Source organism: Lissotriton helveticus, chromosome 12, assembly GCF_964261635.1.
Source record: "Lissotriton helveticus chromosome 12, aLisHel1.1, whole genome shotgun sequence".
Lineage (NCBI taxonomy): Eukaryota > Metazoa > Chordata > Amphibia > Caudata > Salamandridae > Lissotriton > Lissotriton helveticus.
Genome location: NC_136073.1, coordinates 610,043,750 through 610,065,625, shown reverse-complemented (window position 1 = coordinate 610,065,625; position 21,876 = coordinate 610,043,750). Strand labels below are relative to the sequence as shown.

The window sequence follows — 21,876 nt, the reverse complement described above, 5'->3', positions numbered from 1 at the left end:
GTCTCACAACATGATGATATTTGTGACCTTCATACAGCTTTGCAAAAGCATTGTGTTGAAGCTTTCTAGGATTTCCATCTGCAAATCAGTAAATGGAAGACAGTGTTCATCAGAACCAATGTGAAAAAATTATGTATCCTTTCTGATGGATACTTGTAACTACAAATTCCTCATCTTTTGAATTTCCCAGGTGCCAGACTGGATCCAAAAACATTTCTTGCACTAGCTTCTATGCAATGGCAGGTGGCACCTCCAGGCTCAGTGGCACTGTTCTGCCTCCGGAAGTACAGACATGGAGCTGAGTAGTTGTTCCACCACTGACATCACTTCCTCTTTTTCCATGCATTACGTTTCAGATCGAGAGCTCCACTCCCAACTTTTTCTAGATATTTTACAAAATTCCAAATTATTATTTTTGGTGTTGTGCTAGGGAAATGTTCTCTCGGAGAACTACAGATACTAAACTATGCAGTATCTAAAGGTCACAAAAGATCTTTGGGGCTCGGGTACCATGCAGAACTGGAAACCCTGTGAAAATGCTCCCTAATGCACTGTTAAGCTATCAGGGAGTGCAAAAGCTGTATGTCGCCAAACATAGAAAGTAAGGTTAGTCCCACTCAAATTCCAGGGGTTGCTCCTGTTGTTGATCCATGTCACTGTTCTTGAATAGTCAAGGCTGAGGTCAAAAGACAAGTCCAAATGAAAGAAGAAGCCACCCAAGTGGAAATCCACTCCTCACCAGTCCAGAGAAATCATACTGACTCCAGCAGTGGTCTCCAACTCGGAGCCCGTTGGAACTGATGGGGCTACATTTCCCCAGCCAATGTAGACCCTGCTGCAGATTGAAGTCTTCAAGGAGTTTATACGTCACGCTGGCAAGATTTGCCAGGCTTCAATCAGGCTGCTGCTGGATGGGCCTTCCCATAGCTTGTTCAAGGTTCTTGGCCTCTGCCCACGCCTCAACACCCTTACAGCATGCCACGCTACTTCTTGCCGGTTCGGCTCTGACTTCGACTCCAGAAGTGCCTGTTCCAGACCCAGCTCCAATTCTGGTGTCTGATCCTGAAACTAGTTCAGCTAGATCTTGGCTTATGTCATGCTTCCTATCAAATCACTAAAACCCTTGTTGTCTGGAAGGTTTAGAATTACCATGACTAACTGTTTTTCTTTTAGACTGGTCAATTTGGGAATTGTGAATTCATTCAAATTCACTTGAATATTTAGTAATTAATTTAAGAAAATATTAACATATCCAGATGTTATTTCTTTAATGAATTAGTTTTCAGAAATGAAATATGAGTATTGAACATTGTTTCGGGGATCTCGCATTTACATTGAAATATTCTTTATTAATAAAATAATAGTAAATACCGTTAGTGGAGACCTGGCGTTATAAATGAATTTTATCTTGTCTCCTTTTTCTGCCGGTCTTTTCTGCTTTACTCCCCACATTTTGGTACTTGCCTTTACTATGCCTCTCCCCTCGCTTCAGATTTCTTCTACTCAGTTTCCAGCTTGACTCTTACTTTAATTCTCTTCTCTCCATGTTTAGTGCATGAATGTCTCACCTTCTTGCTCTATGTCCCTGTCCCTCATATGGTCACTCTAACTCAAGCTTTCTAGCTTTGTGGTTATTCTCCTTCAAAGAGATTAATCTTGGTTTCTTTATGACCTGTTTTCCTTCACATAATAATCATTTTCTAGTGATAATCCACATTCCCTTTTCTGATTCTTTTCCCCAATCTCCTTTTGCAAATTATGTTCCTTTGTCTATAATCCTATTTGTGAACTTAACCCTACTCGTCCTCCAAGTTTCTCAATTCATCAGTCTCTCATGCAACTTGTCTGATTCTTAGACTCATTCCTTCCCTAAGCACATTTTACTGTATTTTCGGTATGTCTCTTAATTTCCCTTTGGTGTCCACCTGAGGCCTCTTGAAACAGGTTCCTGAAAATTGTTACCTATTCTTTGCATTTGCATCATTTCAGAGACCTTCACTGGGGCAACGTTCTGGTGAAAAAAACATCTGTCAGCACAATAAAGTTCAAGCTTAATGGTTCAACTCTTCAGATTCCAACTCACAAAATTGAAGTGAACATCATAGACTACACACTATCGCGGCTGGAAAAAGGTAACTGGATGACCAATGTACTATAAAAGAAAGATGAGATAGAGTATATTATGACTTACATTTATTTTGTTGCCTGAGAACATCTATTTGACCAAATGTTGAGCCTCAGAACTTTTAACTTAATATTTTCTTTGCACAAGCAGACAAAATTCCAATACTGATAGACAAATCTCTGAAAGTAAGATTTTCATAGTTTTTCTACTTTACGTTCTGTGAAATAGGCTGTTTTAACATCAACTCCACTAAAGATGGGAGGGATACCCTATTATTTGAAAAGGGAGCAGGGTCTCAAAGTAAATTCACTAATAAAAAAAATCCCTTTTCCTGACATTTATTCACTGACTCATGCCATCCATACAAGATAACTTCTGTTTTGAAGGTACAACCTTTCTTGCCGGTTAGCAGGAATATGCAAACACTGTATCATGTAAAACAGTCTCATTTATTATATTTAAAATTATAATATAACATGTACAATATCGTATTATACTGGATACCGTATTCGAGGGCTTCAATGTTCTTAAATTCAAGCATGTTTTCGATCATTTTAGACTATGTAATGGAAGTAAATGGAAGTATTTTTCCTTTTAGAATGGTCCTACAAAGAAAATTGTACTCTTATGATGACTCAATTAAGAAAAGCGTAGAAGGAGAAAATAGTTTCCCTGTTTTTTGGGTAGGTAAAATATTATTTTGGTGGGTTTTGTAACAAATGCCCCTTCCTATACTAAAGTATTTTGAATAATTTTGTAATGTAGAGCAACAAAAGTCCCATGACTTGTTCATTTAAGAACAGGGACCATAAATAGAAAATGATTGAAAACACACTTGAGCCCTCAAATAAGGCTTTTGTTTATGGATAATGAATGAGTGGGACACCGCATTGTGTGTAACAAACCTAGTATGAAGGAATGAATGAATGGATAATAGGTACAATATGATTATGAATGGAGATTGGACTAGTTATAGAAATTGGGAAAAAACTGAACCTGGCTATGTAAATTGTGTCTTAATTACTATACTGGATTTAATAGGTGTAAACATGAATTCTTTATTTTTTATCTATATTCATGTCTCTTACTATAATTGTTTGTCCTGAAGAAGGTGGAGAGACTCAATAAAGAAACCACCAAAACGATGTGTCCACAACTTGAGCCATTGTTTTGACTTTGATGTAACTTGAGAAAGAATATTTTCATCATTTTAATTGTTTTTTAATTTTGGGTTTGTTGTATTTATTTCTATTTATGTTTATAATAATCAGAAGAAATTAATCAGATTATGATGGAATTTTTGTATTTTGATATTTGAATATTCATCAACAATTTTAAAATTCAAGATAAAAAATGTTTTTTAAAATCTTTTTAATCCAGTATAATACAATATTGTACATGTTATATTGTAATTTTAAATACAATAAATTAGTCTTTTTTTACATGATGATGTCCCGCATCGCGAAATTGTCCAGAGTGCTGCTAAAACCCCTGGTGGGGCTCTTCACCGATTGGAATTGCCGCGGAGGGGGGTCACAATCAACAAACACACGCCGCACAGGACTCCAAGGACCAGGAGCCCGCGCGTGCTTAACACCTGCGAGGAGGCCCGCCCCCAGCCCACCGGCACTTTAAGAGACCTCGCCGGACCCGCTGGCGCGGGTCCTGCATTGCGCAATTGTCCAGAGTGCTGCTAAAACCCCTGGTGGTGTTCTTCACCGATTGGAATTGCCGCGGAGGGGGTCACAATCAACAAGCACACGCCGCACGGGACTCCAAGGACCAGGAGCCTGTGCGTGCTTAACACCTGCGAGGAGGCCCGCACCCAGCCCACCGGTGTATAATATCATATCCTATGACGAGCCGCACGAAGCCCGAACAAAGGGCGGACAGTCTGTGACAGTCCGTGGCTGGACGTGGCTGGGCTGTGCGACCCCCCCCCCCCCCCCCGTCATCTACCCGTATTTATTTATTTATTATTTATTTTATTTTTTCCATTTGTAAAGCGCAACAGCTACCCAGAAAGGGTTTCCCGGCGCCGAAGACCGTGAGACTTGTGCCTATTATTACTGTGGGTCCCTATATATGGAAAGTGATTGATAAAATCACGGTCTAGTCTTACTATTGGCCTTGTGTATATAGCGGGCATTTTTTATTGACTTAGGACTTCGTTTTTTATCCTATGGAACTTAAAATATTATGCTAATAGGAGAGTAACCTAAGTATTATATTTAAGTTTTTGTCAATTCATGATAGCCTTTATTTTTTAAAGTTTAATTATTGTGGTTTTAACTATAAGAAACAACCATGTCTAAACATAAAGATGATAAGACGCCTACTGCAATGGCCACATTAGATAATTATCTGGTGAAAGTTGTTAACAAAATTAATAGTGATAGAAGAGCATCATTAGGGCGGGGGAGCTCTCCTGTCACTATTCCAACTTCACCTATACCAGTGGACGTAACAAAATCATCGGATAGTTGTGGCCAGGGGAATCAGGCAGTGGTATCCGTGGATGTTCAGGTCCACGCAGAAAATGTTCAGGACACCTCAGTTACATCCAATAATGAAATTCTTGACACCCCAAACAATGATATTCAGGAGTTGTGTTCACCCCCACCTAGAGCTTCCAGGGCTTCTAGATTGGAAACCCCACCAAAACGCCCAGTGGAGGACCCTTAGCCGGTTAGAAGTAAAGGCTTAATTAGTATTAATGCCAATCAAATGGAACTACTAGCGAGTATTATAGACTCAAAATTAGAAGGGCTCATTAAACCCCTAGTGTCCAAACTTGATTCCATCTCTGCTGAAGTTAAAAGACTAGGTGGTCTTATGGAGACATACATGGCCCGAACTGAAAGACCTAGGTGTGACGTTAGGAGTACAGCTGATTTTAAATCGGGGTGCTCCTGAAGCCGTACCTAGGTCTCTAAGTAACCGAACAACGGAAATTGAACCTGCCATGCCTGATCCGAGACCATTGGAGTGTGTGAACCCGCAGAATACCGTAGTTCATGAGAATATCTCACCTGTTAGAGAAAAAAGGAATAATCGCCCGACTAATCTGCCACCTGATTGTGCCCCATACGTGGTTGTCTTGACAAATGTTCCCCCCCTAGATAGTCATTCAACCCAGCCCCCCAGGAAACCCACAGTTCACTTAAAAATAAGATCGTTTCGTGGCTGAATAAGCAATGTGGTTCCCCGATAACATTTTCTGACCAAATTTTAACCACGAGGACGAATTGGATAAGTCAGTCTAGAAAGTCCTGTAGGGGTGATTGCGTTATAGTAAATTGTAAACATCCCCAACATGTAGCTACCGTTTTGCTAAGGGCGGCTTCACTAGTCTATGCTGAGGACAGCGTCTGTGTACGCCCACTAGGCTACTTTTATAGACAACATATTAACGTACCCCCAATAATGATAGGAGCAGACACTTTAGACCTAATTTACCTTTACAACACCACGGCTTTGAAATCCCCACGCACAACAGATTCCAAGCCTTAAGCTCGTTAGATTCTAATGATTGACATACCGAAGGCCGTGGGTCATCTAAAACGGCAAGGTCTATAAGCCTGGATATTGAATTAAATAATAAAAATCTAGTTCCGGAGCAAATCCAACCGGGCGAACGATCTGAGTTTAATAGATGTGGGGGTATAGCAAAGGGGAATGTAATGATGGGGGATAGTGCTATGGTAATAGCCGCCCCAGTTGCTCCTATTACAATGCATAATATTACGTATACTAATGGTATTAAAATTGTGAGTTGGAATCTTGCTGGACTTAAGTCCAAGGGGAATGTTTTGGGCTGGAATGATTTTATCAATAGCTATGACATTCTTTGTTTCCAGGAAACTTGTTGCAGGGAGGAAGTTAAATATGATGGTTTCGTCTCATACAATCTGTTGGCACAAGATTCCACCTCGGGGAGAGCAAAGGGGGGGCCTCCTGATTTTGGTCTCTATCAGGCGACAGATTATAGTGAAAAGGTATTGGTGTGTAGGTGCTCATGTACAGATTCGTTGGCTAACCGCAGACCAGGGCTGTAATGTACTACTGGTCAACTACTATAATAACTTGTTTGATAACTCCAGGACGGCAGTAGTCCATAACTTGGCCAGTGCAATTGAGAATATCATTACAGAATTTAATGTCGTGTTTGAGTTTATCTGGGTGGGTGATTTTAACCTATCTTTATGTGAATTGTCTACCCAAAAGGAATGTGGGGTTCTTAATAATGATGATATGGATGATTCTCACTTTAAACATAATAGTTATGCCGAAATACTGAACAAGTTTATGGGATGTCATATCCTGGAAATCTTGGATTTCGCTAAAGATGAATTTGGTTAGACTATCCCTACGTTTAAAAACAGGCATAGTAGTTCAGTTATAGACCATGTGATTGTCTCATCTAATATCATCCCTTACTGTGCCTCTCCTAGGATAGAGGTGAGCTCCCTAAGTGACCATAATTATATAGTCTTAGATTGTACTTTATGGGGGAGTAGCACTGTTAAAGTAGGTAACATTCTTACCAATGTAGAACCCCATAGAACTAACGGCGTAAGGATCAGATGGATAGGGGAGAAAGCCAGTGAATTGCTAAACTCCATTGTCAGTGAGAGTCTGACAGATATTACCCTCATATTGGTTCACGGCACTGACAATGTGCAAGTTTTAGCTGCTTTTAAATCCATTAACAAATCTATTAATGCCAAGTTCACTAGACCTAAAAATGCCCACTGTGGAAAAGGCCGGGGTTGGTTTGACCATACATGTACCAGCCTGTTAACTAAGCTAAAACAGGCTCTTGCAAAAAAGCCTAGGGACTCTGACCATATTACCAAATTAAGGTTATAGTACAAGTATGCTTTAAAAAGGAGAAATGGTGAACTACAGCAGCAGGCATGGGACTCACTTAACCAGGCCGCAGAGCTATCCGATAACACCTTGTTCTGGGCAACGGTAAACTCAGCCTTCCTTAAAGAGGATAATATTCCCGTATTAACATCCAATGTATCTAGTGAGGGTTGGGTTACCCATTTTTCTCAGATTTTTGGATCTGCTAACTGCGAAGCTAGTAGTAATAATGCCTGGCCTGTTATCCCATTGGACATCTCTGTCCAAGAGGTGGAATCTGGCATTGGAGCTAGTAAGGGGGGCAAGGCCCAGGGGCCCGATGGGGTATCGATCGATGTCTATAAAGCCGCCCCAAAGATGTGGAGCCCTGTGCTGACCAAAGTCTTTAACGCGGCTGTGGGAGCAGAGGCGCCTAATACATGGGGGGAATCCATCATAATCCCAATATATAAAAAGGGCAGCCGGGGCAGACGCAAAAAATTACTGCCCAATCTCTCCTTGACTCGTCAGTAAAGATCATGAGCCGAGTCATGCTGGTTAGATTAGAAGAATGGGTCGAACAAGAAGGTATTGTGGCAGACAGCCAGTATGGATTTAGGAAGGGTCGGGGTACTCTCGACCAGTGCATTAACCTTGAATTATTGATTGGCAAATATACGGAAGCTAAGGAGGGTTCATTATACCTTTGTTTTGCTGGCCTTAGTAGTGCCTTCGATATGGTGGACCATTCTATATTATGGCCAACATTGCTACAGCTTGGAGCGCCGGAGGGTATAATCTTTTTTTTTTAGCTAGGTTATACGGAAAGCTAGAAACCTGTGTGCGCTACGGCACTAAAGGAGAATGCACCCCTAAGTTCAGTGTTAAGCGAGGGATAAGGCAGGGGTGTGTACTAGCCCTTCTACTTTTTATACTGTTTATCAATGAAATAGATACCATTTTAAAAACTATAAATGCGGATGCACCCAAGATTAAAGGCAACTCTGTCCCAGTGTTATTGTATGCCGATGACGCTGTTCTTCTCTCTAGAACCCCTATTGGATTACAGCGTCTGATGGACAGATTTTCGACTTTTATTAAGGATAGGAAACTTTCCATCAATAAGGGGAAAACGCATACTATGGCATATGGGCACAGAAGTAGGACCTCTATGGCCTTTTTTATTGAGGGGGATAAGGTGCAAGATGTGGGTACATTTTATTATCTTGGTATTACCTTTTCTAAAGACAGACAGTGGACAAATGAATTTATGAATATTAGTAATAAAATAGCTAGAAATGCATATGGTGTTTTTAGATTTGCGGCAAAAGTCCGGGACAGACGTACAAAGGATATGCTCCATATCTATCAATCCAGATGTGTTAGCATTGCAACGTATGGAGCAGGATTATGGGGCTATACTTGCAATCATAAGTTACAGGTGAAGGAAAAATCCTTCCTAAAAAAGCTTTTATGTTTGCCAAAATCTGCCCCTACGGAGCTGATTGACCGGGAATTGGATATTAACTATCTGGCTGATGTCTTATTCTTGAGGCCACTTATGATCTGGCGGTCAATTTGGCTACAGGATGAGAAGCTGTTAAATAGATCAGTCATCGAGAATTGTCTATCTTTGGATAAATATCGCAATATTCCTTGGTTAAGATATGTGGCTGATTGTTTACTAATTTTTTTTAATTTAAACGTATTGACTGACCCGGGTGCCGCTTCTTTGATCCCAAAAGCCGAGTTGAAAGTAACCTTTATGGCACATCAGGCCGGGAAACGGGGGTCAGTAAACGGTTCTCTGTCCACTGGTAAGCTCTTTAGTAAATACAAAATCAACGAAGGTTTTCCCAGATATCTATGTTTGGTGACAAGACCATCCCACAAGTTTGTGCTAACAAGACTGAGGTTTGGTGTAGCACACCACTTAGTGGCCCAGCCAAGTATTAAGAAACATCCAATAGGGCCGTGCCAATGTGATGGCATCACCAAACAAAGCACCCTGCACTTTTTACTGATTTGTAAATTGTATATGAATTTTAGGATAGCTTACATGAAGCCCTTGTTTTTAAATCATGGTGTATGTACAGTGAACCAGGCAATGAGTCTGTTATTTAATCTGGAAACTGTCGATATTTGTTTCTTTACTGCTACTTTTTTAAATCAGTCTATTAGGGCACGTAAGAGTATGTTATTTTAAGAATCATGTTCTAATCCTTGATTGTAATCATGTTTTATCTGTCTTTTATTTGCTGTTGTGCTTTTATGGTCATCTTGTATGCACCGAATTAAGCTTCATGAATTGAATTGACATGATAAAGTGTTAGGTGTTTATTGAAAGCGCATACATGCTAACTGGCATGAAGGGTTGTACCTTCCAAATAGAAGTTATCCTGTATAGATGGTATGAGTCAGTGAATGAATGTCAAGAAAAGGGATTTTTTTTGTATTAGTGAATTTGTTTTAACATTAAAGCATTGAGGTGCTAAAATAAATACATTTTTTGTAGCATGAATTTTGTCAGTATTCACATGCTGTACATTATTCTGCTATCTAGTGGTTAGGTTCTGAATTTTCATTATTTTTTTTTCCTTGTATCGTCGACAATTTAGTGTCTGTACTTCCAATATGACATCTGACCTATGCTCATAAAGTCCTTATGCATGTTGGCCATCTTACAATGGTTTTATCTGTCATTGGGTCTTGAAGCAGTGTCCACAAAATCTGATCAGCTAATATTAAAACCTGGAGCAAAGAGAAAGATTAAACCACAAAGGAGAATGTTGGTTTCTAAGTCAAGGGACATCAAGGCAGAGCAGAAGACTCAGATAACCACAAGCCATCCATGTTTTTTCACAGAGACTTCAACCATGTGGTAGAAGAATGCGTAGTGGGGGGGATTGATGTCTACCACGAACTCCGGAACAAACCTGTAAAGAGTAGAAAATGGATCCTTTAGAATTTTGCCCGAAGTGTTGCCACAAATTCAGACTTGAAGGGTCAGCATGTGGTGTGCAAATTGTGGGTATCCAAGGACCGCAAGCTGTGGAGATTCAATGTGTGCAGGACAATCAAGGTACAGTAAAAGCAAAATCTGGCAATCTATGCAATGATGAAATTGAAGAAGGGCTCATTGAAAGATCTGGGGCTGTCTAGGCATGAAGAAGTCATTCAGGAAGGAAAGGACGAACAGGCAGATCAAGAATTCAAGGACTAAGGAACTACATGCTGCCAATGGCAGAAGGATCAAGCAGCATTGAAAAGGTTACCGAAAGTCACTGAAGTACTAAAAAGATGAGCACACACTTGGGCAACTAGATTGAGCCTAAAGATTTGGACTCAAGCCAAAGCTCAGTTAGACCAAGTCCAAAGAACCCCATGGATCCAAGACAAAGGATACCAAAGTAGACAAACCTACTGGGGCATACCCTGCCCTGAGAAGTGATGGTGGGCAGCGTTCCAAAGGGGAAGGGTATTGCAAAGTTAAATAAACACCTGGTCAGACACCAAACACAGATGCTCGATGTCAAAAGACAAAAATGGGGCTTGAAGCTGAAAGGAACGCTCTCCTGCAAAACAAGAAAAGCTTCAATGATTCAATAAAGCCTTTTTTAATTTCCGCAAAGCTCTCCAAAATAGTCACAGTAGAGGAGCAAGCAAGAGGAAGAACAGGAGAATTTCTACAAAGAGGGATGAGTAAGCAGTGTCAGAAGCACACCAAGAGCGGGATGCGTGGAAAGATATGGATGCAGACTCACCTGAAAATGTGTTTTAATTGTAGCCCTTGAGACCCTGATCAGTAGACACCGACCTCCTTTATAGCAGCCTTATCAGAAGAGGTGCAGACACTTATGGTTTGCAGTTAGAGGAAGATGAGTCAGAAATGTGCTTCCTCCTGGATACGCTGCTACCTGCGTAGAAGCAGTTCCTAACCAACCTGCCCAGCACACTAGATTGAGTCAGGGAGGCTTTTAAGGAACAACACTGTCTAAGACCAATTCATCCTTCTCCTCTCATCCATCACCAGACAAGGAAAACAAGAAGAATCAGATTTTGGGAAGTAAGATGGAAAGAACAGCAGCCATGCAGTTGAAGACTGCAAACTCTAAAGCCATGGTCAACATGTATGGTTACTAACAATGGGAGAAGATCAAAGAACTGATGCAGCACCTCACTGACCAGAATAATAAAAAGCAGGCAATGAGCTTTCCCAGGATGGGAAGCCAATTACATGCCTGAAATTGAACTTTGATGCTGTAGACACTACCTGTAGACAAATGTGTACAGCAGCACCTTGAGGAGGCATAATAAACTGAAGGTCTCCGGTTTCAAGTAAGGGGTTCAAGCCTCTATCATAAACATACCCTTCACAGGCGAGAGCCTGTTGAGTACAGTTGTCTATGACTGTCCATAGAAAGTGAAGAAATAATATGACACAGCCAAAGTGATACAGCTTGTTCAGTGTAGAGGCTTTTTCAGAAAAATAAATGTATACCTAGCAAAAGGAAAATAGGAGAAACTAACTCCCAAAACAGACTGTTACCACAGCCCACTGCTACTCATGAAAAAGGTACATCATGGCAGTACTAGCAATACCAGAGACAACCCTTTCGGGGCAGAGCTGGAGGCAAATACCCAGCCATCAAAGAATCAGTCAAGTGGTTGTTTAAAATAATGAAACCATGGTTACTGGATAGAACTAAGAGGAAAACAACCAAATGTGAAACCACAGGAGAACTTTACAAAGAAGAAGAAAGCTGTTGCATTGGGAAGTAAAGGGGCTACTACTACAGAAGCAGGTTTTCTGATAGAGACTTCTAGTTGTAGGTTCCTCGCATTTTAAATATTCCCCGGCATTAGACTGGATCTGGTAACTTTCCGACTGTACCTCTGCTTTCCTGTAGGTTGTGCCGTGCAGCTCCGCACTGACACGTTCTGCTCTGGAAATGATGTGCAGAGCGTAAATAGATGACAAAGCAGCATACTAATTTCAGTTCCCTTCTTTCTACACCACCAGATGCGGATCCGGGGCTCTCTTTGCTCTCTCAGAAACACTTTACCTCAATATTTCACCAAATTTACCTACAGTGTGCAAGGGATGTTACAAATCCGATGGAGATATGTCAGACATTTGTCTGTGACAGTCCCTACAGGGCGTAAAAGCAGTCCTTTTATGGTGTTGCACAGCTGACCAAGCGGCAAAAGCTGCAGATCTGACTGTCCAAGAGGCAGTCCTGACCAAATCTCAAACAAAGATCAACACAAATACTCAAACAGCCATAACTACAACTAAGCAAGATAGGAAACCTCCTGCAGGTTTTCCTCCCAAATACTCATACACCCTTAATTCAGATAATATTCCGGTAGTTAAAATACCAGGAGCTGGAGACAGAACAATACCTAATAATCTGTCTAGATGAGAATCAATTAAAGAAGCTCATGAGGGATTGTCCTCTACACATGTAGGGATAAATGCAATTATAGCAATGCTACAGTAACGCTACTGGTGGCCCAATCTTTATAAACAAACTATGGAATACATTAGGCAATGTGATATTTGTCAGCAGATGAAACCCTCCACTGTCCAAAGATCCTCACCAGTTTCATGATCTCAATGATCCCCTTCTGGGTGATTTATTTGGACCACATCGGTCCCCTGAATTCAGCTAACCTATGTAAGTACATGATGGGACCTATTGATTAATGTTCTCGATGTTTATGGATTTGTCCACAAAGAAATTGAAATGCTTCATCAGTCGTAAAAGATTTGCAGTGCCTAGTGTCAATGCCGCAGTTCATTCATTTCATTCAGAAAACGGGCCTGTGTTTGCCTCCAATGCTTACAGGGATTCAGTGTCTGCTCTTGTAATTTATCAGCAATTCAGCAACCCATTCGTTCAAAGCTGAATTGAATAGATTGTAGAGAGGACCAATGGCATTATTAAGCAAGCTTTGATTTCTAGGGTGTTCGTTCAGGTCTTAGTTGATACCATAATCTGTATTGAGTTCAGAGAGCTTTAAACAACTTGCATAGAAGAGAATCGGGAGGACGCAGTCCCTATAAGGTTCTTTTCAGAGTTTCTATGCATATGCCTGTCTTAGATAATTTTGGGACGGTGGCCGATGAAGATACATTTGACTTGGAGAAACGTTTGACTGTTTTGCACAGTATCTAATAAGTCAGAAACAAGCTGTCTAACACAAATCAATCTGATGATCCCACTTATGAAGAGACGTTTATTACTGCTGCCGACAGGTGGGTTCCAAAAGTTGAGAACCTAGTTCAGGGAAAAAATCCACAACATCAAGCTTCTAAATCCTCCACAGACCACCGATGTAAAAGGCAACAGATATGTTATCCTGCCTCCTCTGCAGGGACCAAGAGGAAACAGACCGGTGTTTCTCGACCATGTTAAAAAAACACAATGTGGCTAGTCCTCTACAGCGGACTGCCGCAGACACTAAGAAGGATTCAGAGTACTGCCTCACAACCTCTCCTTACTCTCCATACCCTACCCCCTGAACAAAAGCAGTAGCATTCCTACCCTAAGTTCCCATCAGGGATATTTGAGTTTAACGCTGCGCAGAACACTAAGTGCAGCAGCCCTGTTGATGCTGCCAGTATGACAGTGGCTACTGTCCAACACAATTCCTATATCTACTATGAAATGCCGCCCAATGCAATGGTATTGGGACTGGCACCCTTTCGACAGTACCAAGAAACCAACAATACTAACAAGCATTGTCATAGCCAATAGGTCTTGCTTTTGGGACCTTATAAGTGAATAGCCATGCAACACTTGATGTTGTTTTATCAAGGAATTGTGCTGGATACCTAAACTCTTATAATGTCCCAACGGCGAGACCTATTGGCTATGCATTGGGGGGCCTTATAAGTGTTTAGGTAGAGCTATTGACTTTGCAAATGTTTCTAAGCTGTGTTGGAGAGAAGTGTGGCTGCTGTGCAGCATGCTGAGTAGTTATAATTGAAAAGTGTAAGAAGCACTGAGTGATGCTGTAGTGTTGTTGAGTGATGCTGTGCTGGCCCTGAGTGATGCTGTGCTGGCCCTGAATGATGCGGTGGTGGCCCTGAGTGATGCGGTGGTGGTCCTGAGTGATGCTGTGGTGGTCATGAGTGATGCTGTGGTGGTCCTGAGTGATGCTGTGGTGGTCCTGAGTGATGCTGTGGTGGTCATGAGTGATGCTGTGGTGGTCCTGAGTGATGCTGTGGTGGTCCTGAGTGATGTTGTGGGGCCCTGACTGATGCTGTGGGGCCCTGAGTGATTCTGTGGTGATGCTGAGCGATGATGTGCTGGTGCTGAGCGATGCTGTGGTGGTGCTGACTGATGCTGTGGTGCTCCTGACTGATGCTGTGGTGCTCCTGAGTAATGCTGTGGTGCTCCTGAGTAATGCTGCGGTAGCACGGAGTGATGCTGCGGTAGCACGGAGTGATGCTGCGGTAGCACGGAGTGATGCTGCGGTAGCACGGAGTGATGCTGCGGTAGCGCTGAGTGATGCTGCGGTGACGCCGAGTGAAACTGTGGTGGCGCCGAGTGATGCTGTGTTGTTCCTGAGTGATGCTGTGTTGTTCCTGAGTGATGCTGTGTTGTTCCTGAGTGATGCTGTGTTGTTCCTGAGTGATGCTGTGTTGTTCCTGAGTGATGCGGTGGTGACGCTGAGTGATGCTGTGGTAACGCTGAGTGATGCTGTGGTAAAGGTGAGTGATGCTGGGGTGGCCCTGAGTGATGATGTGGTGACGCTGAGTGATGCTGTGGTGACGCTGAGTGATGCTGTGGTGAAGGTGAGTGATGCTGTGGTGGCCCTGAGTGATGAAGTGGTGTTGATGCAGTGTTGGCCCTTAGTGATGCTGTGGTGTTGCTGTGTGAAGCTATGGTGGTGCTGAGTGTTGCTGTGGTGGTGTAGAGTGTTGTTGTGGTTGCGTAGAGTGTTGTGGTTGCGTAGAGTGATGCTGTTGTGGCGCTGAGTGATGCTGTTGTGGCGCTGAATGATGCTGTTGTGGCGCTGAATGATGCTGTTGTGGCGCTGAGTGATGCTGTTGTGGCGCTGAGTGATGCTGTTGTGGCCCTGAGCGATATTATTGTGCGCTTGAGTGACACTAAGGTAGCGCGGAGTGTTGCTGTAGTTGCACTGAGTGATGTGGTGGCACTAAGTGATGCTGTGGTTGCGTAGAGTGTTGCTGTGGTTGCGTAGAGTGTTGCTGTGGTTGCGTAGAGTGTTGCTGTGGTTGCGTAGAGTGTTGCTGTGGTTGCGTAGAGTGTTGCTGTGGTTGCATAGAGTGTTGCTGTGGTTGCATAGAGTGTTGCTGTGGTTGCATAGAGTGTTGCTGTGGTTGCATAGAGTGTTGCTGTGGTTGCTTAGAGTGTTGCTGTTGTGGCCCTGAGCGATATTGTTGTGTGCTTGAGTGACACTATGATGGCACGGAGTGTTGCTGTAGTTGCACTGAGTGATTTTGTGGTGACGCTGAGTGATGTTGTGGTGACGCTGAGTGATGCTGTGGCGACACTGAGTGATGTTGTGGTGGCGCTGAGTGATGTGGTGGCGCTGAGTGATGCAGTGGTGGTGCTGAGTAATGCAGTGATGGTGATGCAGTGTTGGCCCTGAGTGATGCTGTGGTGTTGCTGTGTGAAGCTATGGTGGTGCTGAGTGTTGCTGTGGTGGCGTAGAGTTGTGCTGTGCGAATGCCATAAGCTGAACCTAAACATAAGGTTTAGCTGCTAAATGAAAAAAAAATATGATAATTTTTATTTATGAGAGGTTATGCAGCAATGTTTCTGAATGAGTTGCGGATTACCACATAGCTCTATTTTGTCGAGGCGCTATATTTCCAGTCCTAGGTTTCTATCTGACAAACCACCACAAGTGTTCTGGAAGTTGAAGTCGGGGGCATTTAATAGTACTTTACTGACAGCACACCTGATGCCAAAGATTTTGCGGCTAAAAAGACCAGAGTTGGAAATGTGTTCTGCCAAGATGAAACTAAGTAGCATACTCATAAAGGGGGGCCATTTTAAGGACTATGATGACATGTAGTACCAATAAAGAACCGGAGCATAATAAATCCTCTTTCGCGAATTTTAGGGCCTTTCATGAGGACGTGTTTTCCTCAAAGACTGCCTTGAATATTGACCAAACTGGATGACCAGCGTCCTGTCTTACTCTAAACAATTTGCAATGTACCACGGATGTGGTGTGTGCATGATTTGTGTGCATGGTGTCAATGCCATGACAGACCGAAATTTGCACCTCATTGTATAGCTAGCAAAACAATATATACTTCAGCTACAGTTCCATACTGCACTAAAATTCTAGTTCTTGACGAGTGTTGCAAATAAATGGTTTTATGGCAATTATTTCCTTTAACTGATTGCTAATATTAGTGAAATGTATTTTATTTTTTTGTCATTTAATTAGTAGAAATTATTTACAACAGATTGCACACTTCCGCAGCCCCCCCTTGTGCGTGCATTTATGTAGCAAACTTTTCAAGCAATGAACGTATGTGTGCCTAACAGACGTAACAAAGACAATGTGAAAAGTATTTGATGCGTGGAAATGCTGTAGAAAGATACTGCCAGAGAAAATATATCTGCCATACCAATGAGCATCCATTTATATAAATGTTTGAGTCCCTGTATTCTGTTCATCTCTTTTCGGCTTAGAACCATGTACCATTTCTTTAAGTTCTGCAGCTGAAACGCGTATTGCAATTAAAATGCATTTCACATCTCTTAATATCATTAACAATTGTGTTAAATACTTGCTTTTGTACATCCAAGCAAGTGTAAAATCGATTCAACAAATGACATATTTTAATATTACAACATTAATATTACAATCTCTTTGGCAGCAGTGATACATATCAATCTTAACCATATCGCATACACGAGAATTAGTACTGTGAATAGGTGACACTGTTTCTTTTTATAAGTGCTTTAATTGTCACTGAAGAGAACAGCTATTTACACAAATTGGCAATGACATCTGTGATGCAACAATGCGAACATTTAGACAATCGGGGGTATTACACACATGTAAAACACGAAGTTTAAAAAACACGAAATAAAGGAAAATGGGACAGTCTACAGAGAATCAATAACATGAAAAAATGCACATGAAATGAAAACTTGAAATGTTTACCATAGCAGAACTCGACGGCTCACAGATGGCAAATTGTTGTGAAATGACAGACGAAATAGAACAAGCGTGCGCGCCGCAAGTAAAAACAAGACTGTCACCAAAAGTGAAAGCGTTTCCCTTGTGGGAGCGAGCAGCAAGGCGCTATAATTGAGAACATATGGCGCCTTGCTGCTCGCTCCCGCAAAGGTGTGCCGCTTCCTAAAGGTCTCTTTCCTATGCAGTGAATGCGTGCTGCGTAGGCGAGACCTAAAAATGACTCCAGATATTTCTCAAAAGATTTTTTTTTCTTCAACCCCTTCTACAATTCCTCATTGCTGGGGATTGCTTTGTGCTTGTCAGTTGTTCAATGACAAGTATGATTCCTCAGTGGTCCTTTGACTGGAACACTTTAAGAACTTTTCTTTTAATCATGTGCTTGTCAACAATATTCGTCATTCTACTGCCACTTAACAGACATTATGTCCCTGCAAGAACAATTGCATCCACTGTGGTTCTTGAATGACAGCATCACCCATCATTCCACTGCCCCCGAAGAGCTTTCTATGTAATGTAATGTAATTTGTACTTGTAAAGCGCACTAATACCCCAACTGGGGTTTCCTGGCGCTGTAACGCATACCGCTGTGGAACCCTTCCTGGCTTTTCCCTGTGAAATGTCCACTCCTGGGCACCCTCAAGGTGAAGCCAGGCATCCCAGCGCTGTTGGGGCCGTTGTGGAGATTAAGCAAGCTATTGCCCAGAGTTGCAGAGTGGGACCCATGATTAGAATAGGCACCGAGGCGAGAATTATCAGGTCCGAGGAAATTGAGCCCAAGACCCGCCGAGGCGGGAATTGAACCCTGCTCCCGGGCCAGACCTCTGCATCAGGGTCTGCCGCTCTAACCATTGAGCCACTATGCTGCAAACATTACAGCCAATTCGGTACCCAAGAGCATAGCCGTGGAAAAGTTTCCATGTCAGATTATGGGACCTTGACCTACTGACACATTGCAATTGCATTATGTGATAAAGGTTTCAATGAATGATGTTATAATACCCTGTTCTCTGTCAGATGATTGGGGTGTTACTTTAAATAAAGAAAATCCTTATTTCAATTTTCAGCAAACTTCAAAAAAGTATTGTTATCACTATGCACATTACTTCATACATAGGACTAGTTATTGTAGAGAACTTCACAATTGCACCCAATGGGAACATTGAGGCTCTGCCTCCTGAGTCATTTCAATTTCCTAAAGAAATTCTCTTACTTTCAGAGTGTTGACAGGTCCCAGCCTTCTGTCTTACACATAAGCCACAGCTCCTGAAAAATCTAATCACTACCAACAAGCTGATTTACTCCACCAATGTTAGTCAAACTCTGGCTAGTATTGGAATGCAGATGTTGATGAAAAAGGCATTTTGGGGAACCAAATGCTGGCAGAACCAAGGTAACTGGCCTTATTTCAAGCCTGTTAAAAGTTCCAAAAGAAATTATCCTTCTAAACAAAACTACCTAGCAGACTCTGTGATTCAGAACAGTGAAATATTTAAAGAAAGCTTCTTCTCCAAAAGTCAATTTGTCTTTGTTAACTAATTGGCAATTTCCTATGAACATGTCTGAAATAGTCATAAATAATATGATACAGAACGAAACCTATAACTCAGTAAAGTTTTCTGTTGAAGGTTTGGCCGTATGGTCTTATAATTCAACAGCATGCATGCAGCGTTTCTTTTCCAATACTCCAGGACCCAAAAGTAGTTGTCCTGATCCACGTTATAATATACAAACACCTGCAATGGTTACCACATACAGTGTAGGCAGGTTATGCCAGCGATGACCAGAGCATCCTAGTCTCTCAGCTTTGAAAGAACACTTTTCTTCCATTATTGAAAATATGGATTTTTTGGACTTTCTTCTGGATCAACATCCAAGAGAAATAAGATTCTTGGCTACAGAAATGTATGCCATCTAAAATGAATGAAATATCCTGAAAAAGAATCTGCAAAAGAATTAGGCACATAGAGCAGGAAAACATGCAAACAGTTTTTAAAGTTATCAACAATGGAATACACATGTGTTCGAAACGAGTGTACTTCTTAAGTTGCGTTTTGCCCTCTGCCCTAGACCTATGGAAAGGAGATCTGAATTTGTTACAACATGGGCAGGCTCAGTTAAGTGCAATCATACAACTGATTTGGGCATTACAAACCCTTATATCAGGTTTGTGCCTTGCCAAATTCTTAATGATTATGTTTTTTTAACCATATAATCTGCCTCTCAATTGCAATGAAATAATTAGTATACACACTATTTAGTATAGAACAAGACAACGATGAACCAGTTACAGTCAATGACACGTAACCTGTTACCTGGTTAATGCATGATATTATTTCCTTACCCATAATAGCCTTTCATTTTCATAATTGTGAAAAATATAAAATCCATTGGTTGGTATAAAACCATGCACAATTTACAACTGTTCCATTCATGTAAATTTCTTTTTAACATATCTGTTTCAATGAGAATGAGAATGACCTTGTGTATATCAGAACAGCAAATTGCAGGAATTCTCTCAGATAGTGCCCTTCTGTGTGACACCATATCCTTGCACAGATTGTGTAGCTCTTTAATGCTAGGGTTAAGCTGTATCTTATGTTTTTTTCCCTTGCATTCATTCCCCTACATCATGAACTTTTGAATAACGGCTCCTATTTGTTCTTAACAAATGTTACTTGATGTGGGTTGGAACCTGGCGAGCTATACCTGATCACGGTGTCTGAAACAATACAGTGTTGTGGGAGGAGCTTGCATTCTCTGCCTAGAAATGTTGTTAGGAACATCCCTTGGCCTAGTATAAGTATGAAATCTATGCGTTTTGGTGAGTTGAACAAACTATTATTTATTCTTACAAAAGAAGTCCCTGTGACTTCAGTGGTTGAAGTTTATAATCTGACGACAGCCATGACTGCTTCAGAAATTCAGTGATTGTTACACACACAATACCCAACACATTTTAAAGATATTGTGCATATGATATTTAATTCATCTGTCACAACTGGTGTTGTGCATCATTTTAAGAACATAGGATCTGGTCTAGTGACTCGATTTAAAGCAGTATTTGGACTGATTCCGCCTTTTTCTCATTCCCTGTAAGACATCTTTTCATTACTTTCAGTCATTCCTTCAAGATGCTTTCAGTGTGGATTGTTTGGCACTGCCATGTTTTCTGGTGCAAAAGGTATACTGAACGCAGAGGTATTGACAAAGTCCTAGCTTTGCCAAATGTAGACATTAAATGGATTGGACAGAGAGGATTAATTGATGCCTTCGGTTAAGAACTTTTTGCATCTCCAACCCCCTGACTACATGATTGTGCACTGTGGTGGCAATGACCTAGGCACATTGACTGAGGTAGGTCTGGAAATGCTAATGAAGGACACCTTTGCAGAATTGATGTTGCTTTCCCCCAAACGGTCTTTTTGTACTCCAACATATGCCAAAGACAGAAATGGAATTGGTCCTATCAATTTTGTTCTCAGATTAAGAAAGCTAGAAAAAATGTCAATAAAGCTGTTTCTGCTTACTTCAGAGACCATAGGATGGGCTCCATCTAGAACAACAATCTACGTTTCCATATGGATGGCATCTACAGACGTGATGGAGTACATTTCACTGATCAAGGCAACAGAGTGTTTCTCAACACTGTGCATCTGCACTTACATGTAGCTACAACAATCTCCCAATGAAAACAAGAGCTCTTTTTAGAGCCACCCAATAATCCAACATATAACCAAGCTTTTTTTAAAAAATCGTAATTATTTTAGCTTCGAGCCGCACACCCATCGCGTTCACACTAGGGGCCCACACCGAGCGCAGCGCTCAGGTCGCGACTCCAAACTTTGGCGAAAAACAAATTGTTTACTTCCATTAAATTATTTTCGTCCCGGGGACCCCCATCCCCCGGGGCACCCCAAATGTTTGTTTTTTTTAAAAGGAGAGGGACCGAGTGGCCGCCCACCCGGGCCATTTGTGACCCCAGGGACCCCATCCCCCGGGGCATGGCTACTCATTAGGGACCGTGTGGGGAGCCCCAATGCCCCCACTGTCCCACCGGCTCCCCGCCTCCTGCGGGAGCTAACATTGCTTTTGAGCAAGGGGAGCTGCTCACATGCAGCTCCCCTTTCCCCAAAGCAATCCTGCTTAGCTTCATTGAAGCGAGATCATGTTTCCTTGCTCTTGCTTCAGTAAAGCAAAGCAGAGTTTGCTATGGCAGGGCGTCAGCTGCATGGCTCCCGCCCTGCCACAGCAAACAGCAGTGTGTGCACCCCGGGACATTGCAGGAGCCGGCCCCGGTGGGTGGCGGTCCCTAGAGCCACTATGGGCTCCAGGATTTCTAAAGCCCCGGGAAGTGGTGGTCCCCGCGGCTTGATGGTCCGTAACGGACCCCCGAATTTCAATTTTAAGTACCCCGGGGAGGTGGTGGTCCCCGGGGCGTGTGGGGGGGCTCTTTTCCCCATACATATAATTTTTATTTTAAAACAGAGCCCTGGGGAGATGATGGTCCCCGGGGCTGCGGGGGAGACTGCGTGCCCTCCCCAGTTTATTATCAATGTCCAAGGGAGGTGGTAGTCTCCGGGTCAGCATGCTGGATAAAACTGCCCTAGACTGCCCTCAGTAATTAAACCCGGAGCCCATGAGGAAGTGTGCTCGGAACGAAACTTGTTGGGCTGGACTGATATTTTTAGCTGCATCCTCTA

At 42.2% G+C, this 21,876-nt stretch overlaps 1 protein-coding gene across 1 annotated transcript in view; it reads left to right on the top strand.

Annotated features, from left to right (window-relative positions):
- Positions 1 to 21,876, top strand: part of HASPIN (histone H3 associated protein kinase) — a 775,218-nt gene that overhangs the window by 621,336 nt on the left and 132,006 nt on the right. Inside the window, exon 14 of the mRNA XM_078671435.1 lies at positions 1,990 to 2,132. Coding sequence (XP_078527561.1) covers positions 1,990 to 2,132 — 143 coding nt within the window. The remainder of the gene's footprint in view (positions 1 to 1,989; positions 2,133 to 21,876) is intronic.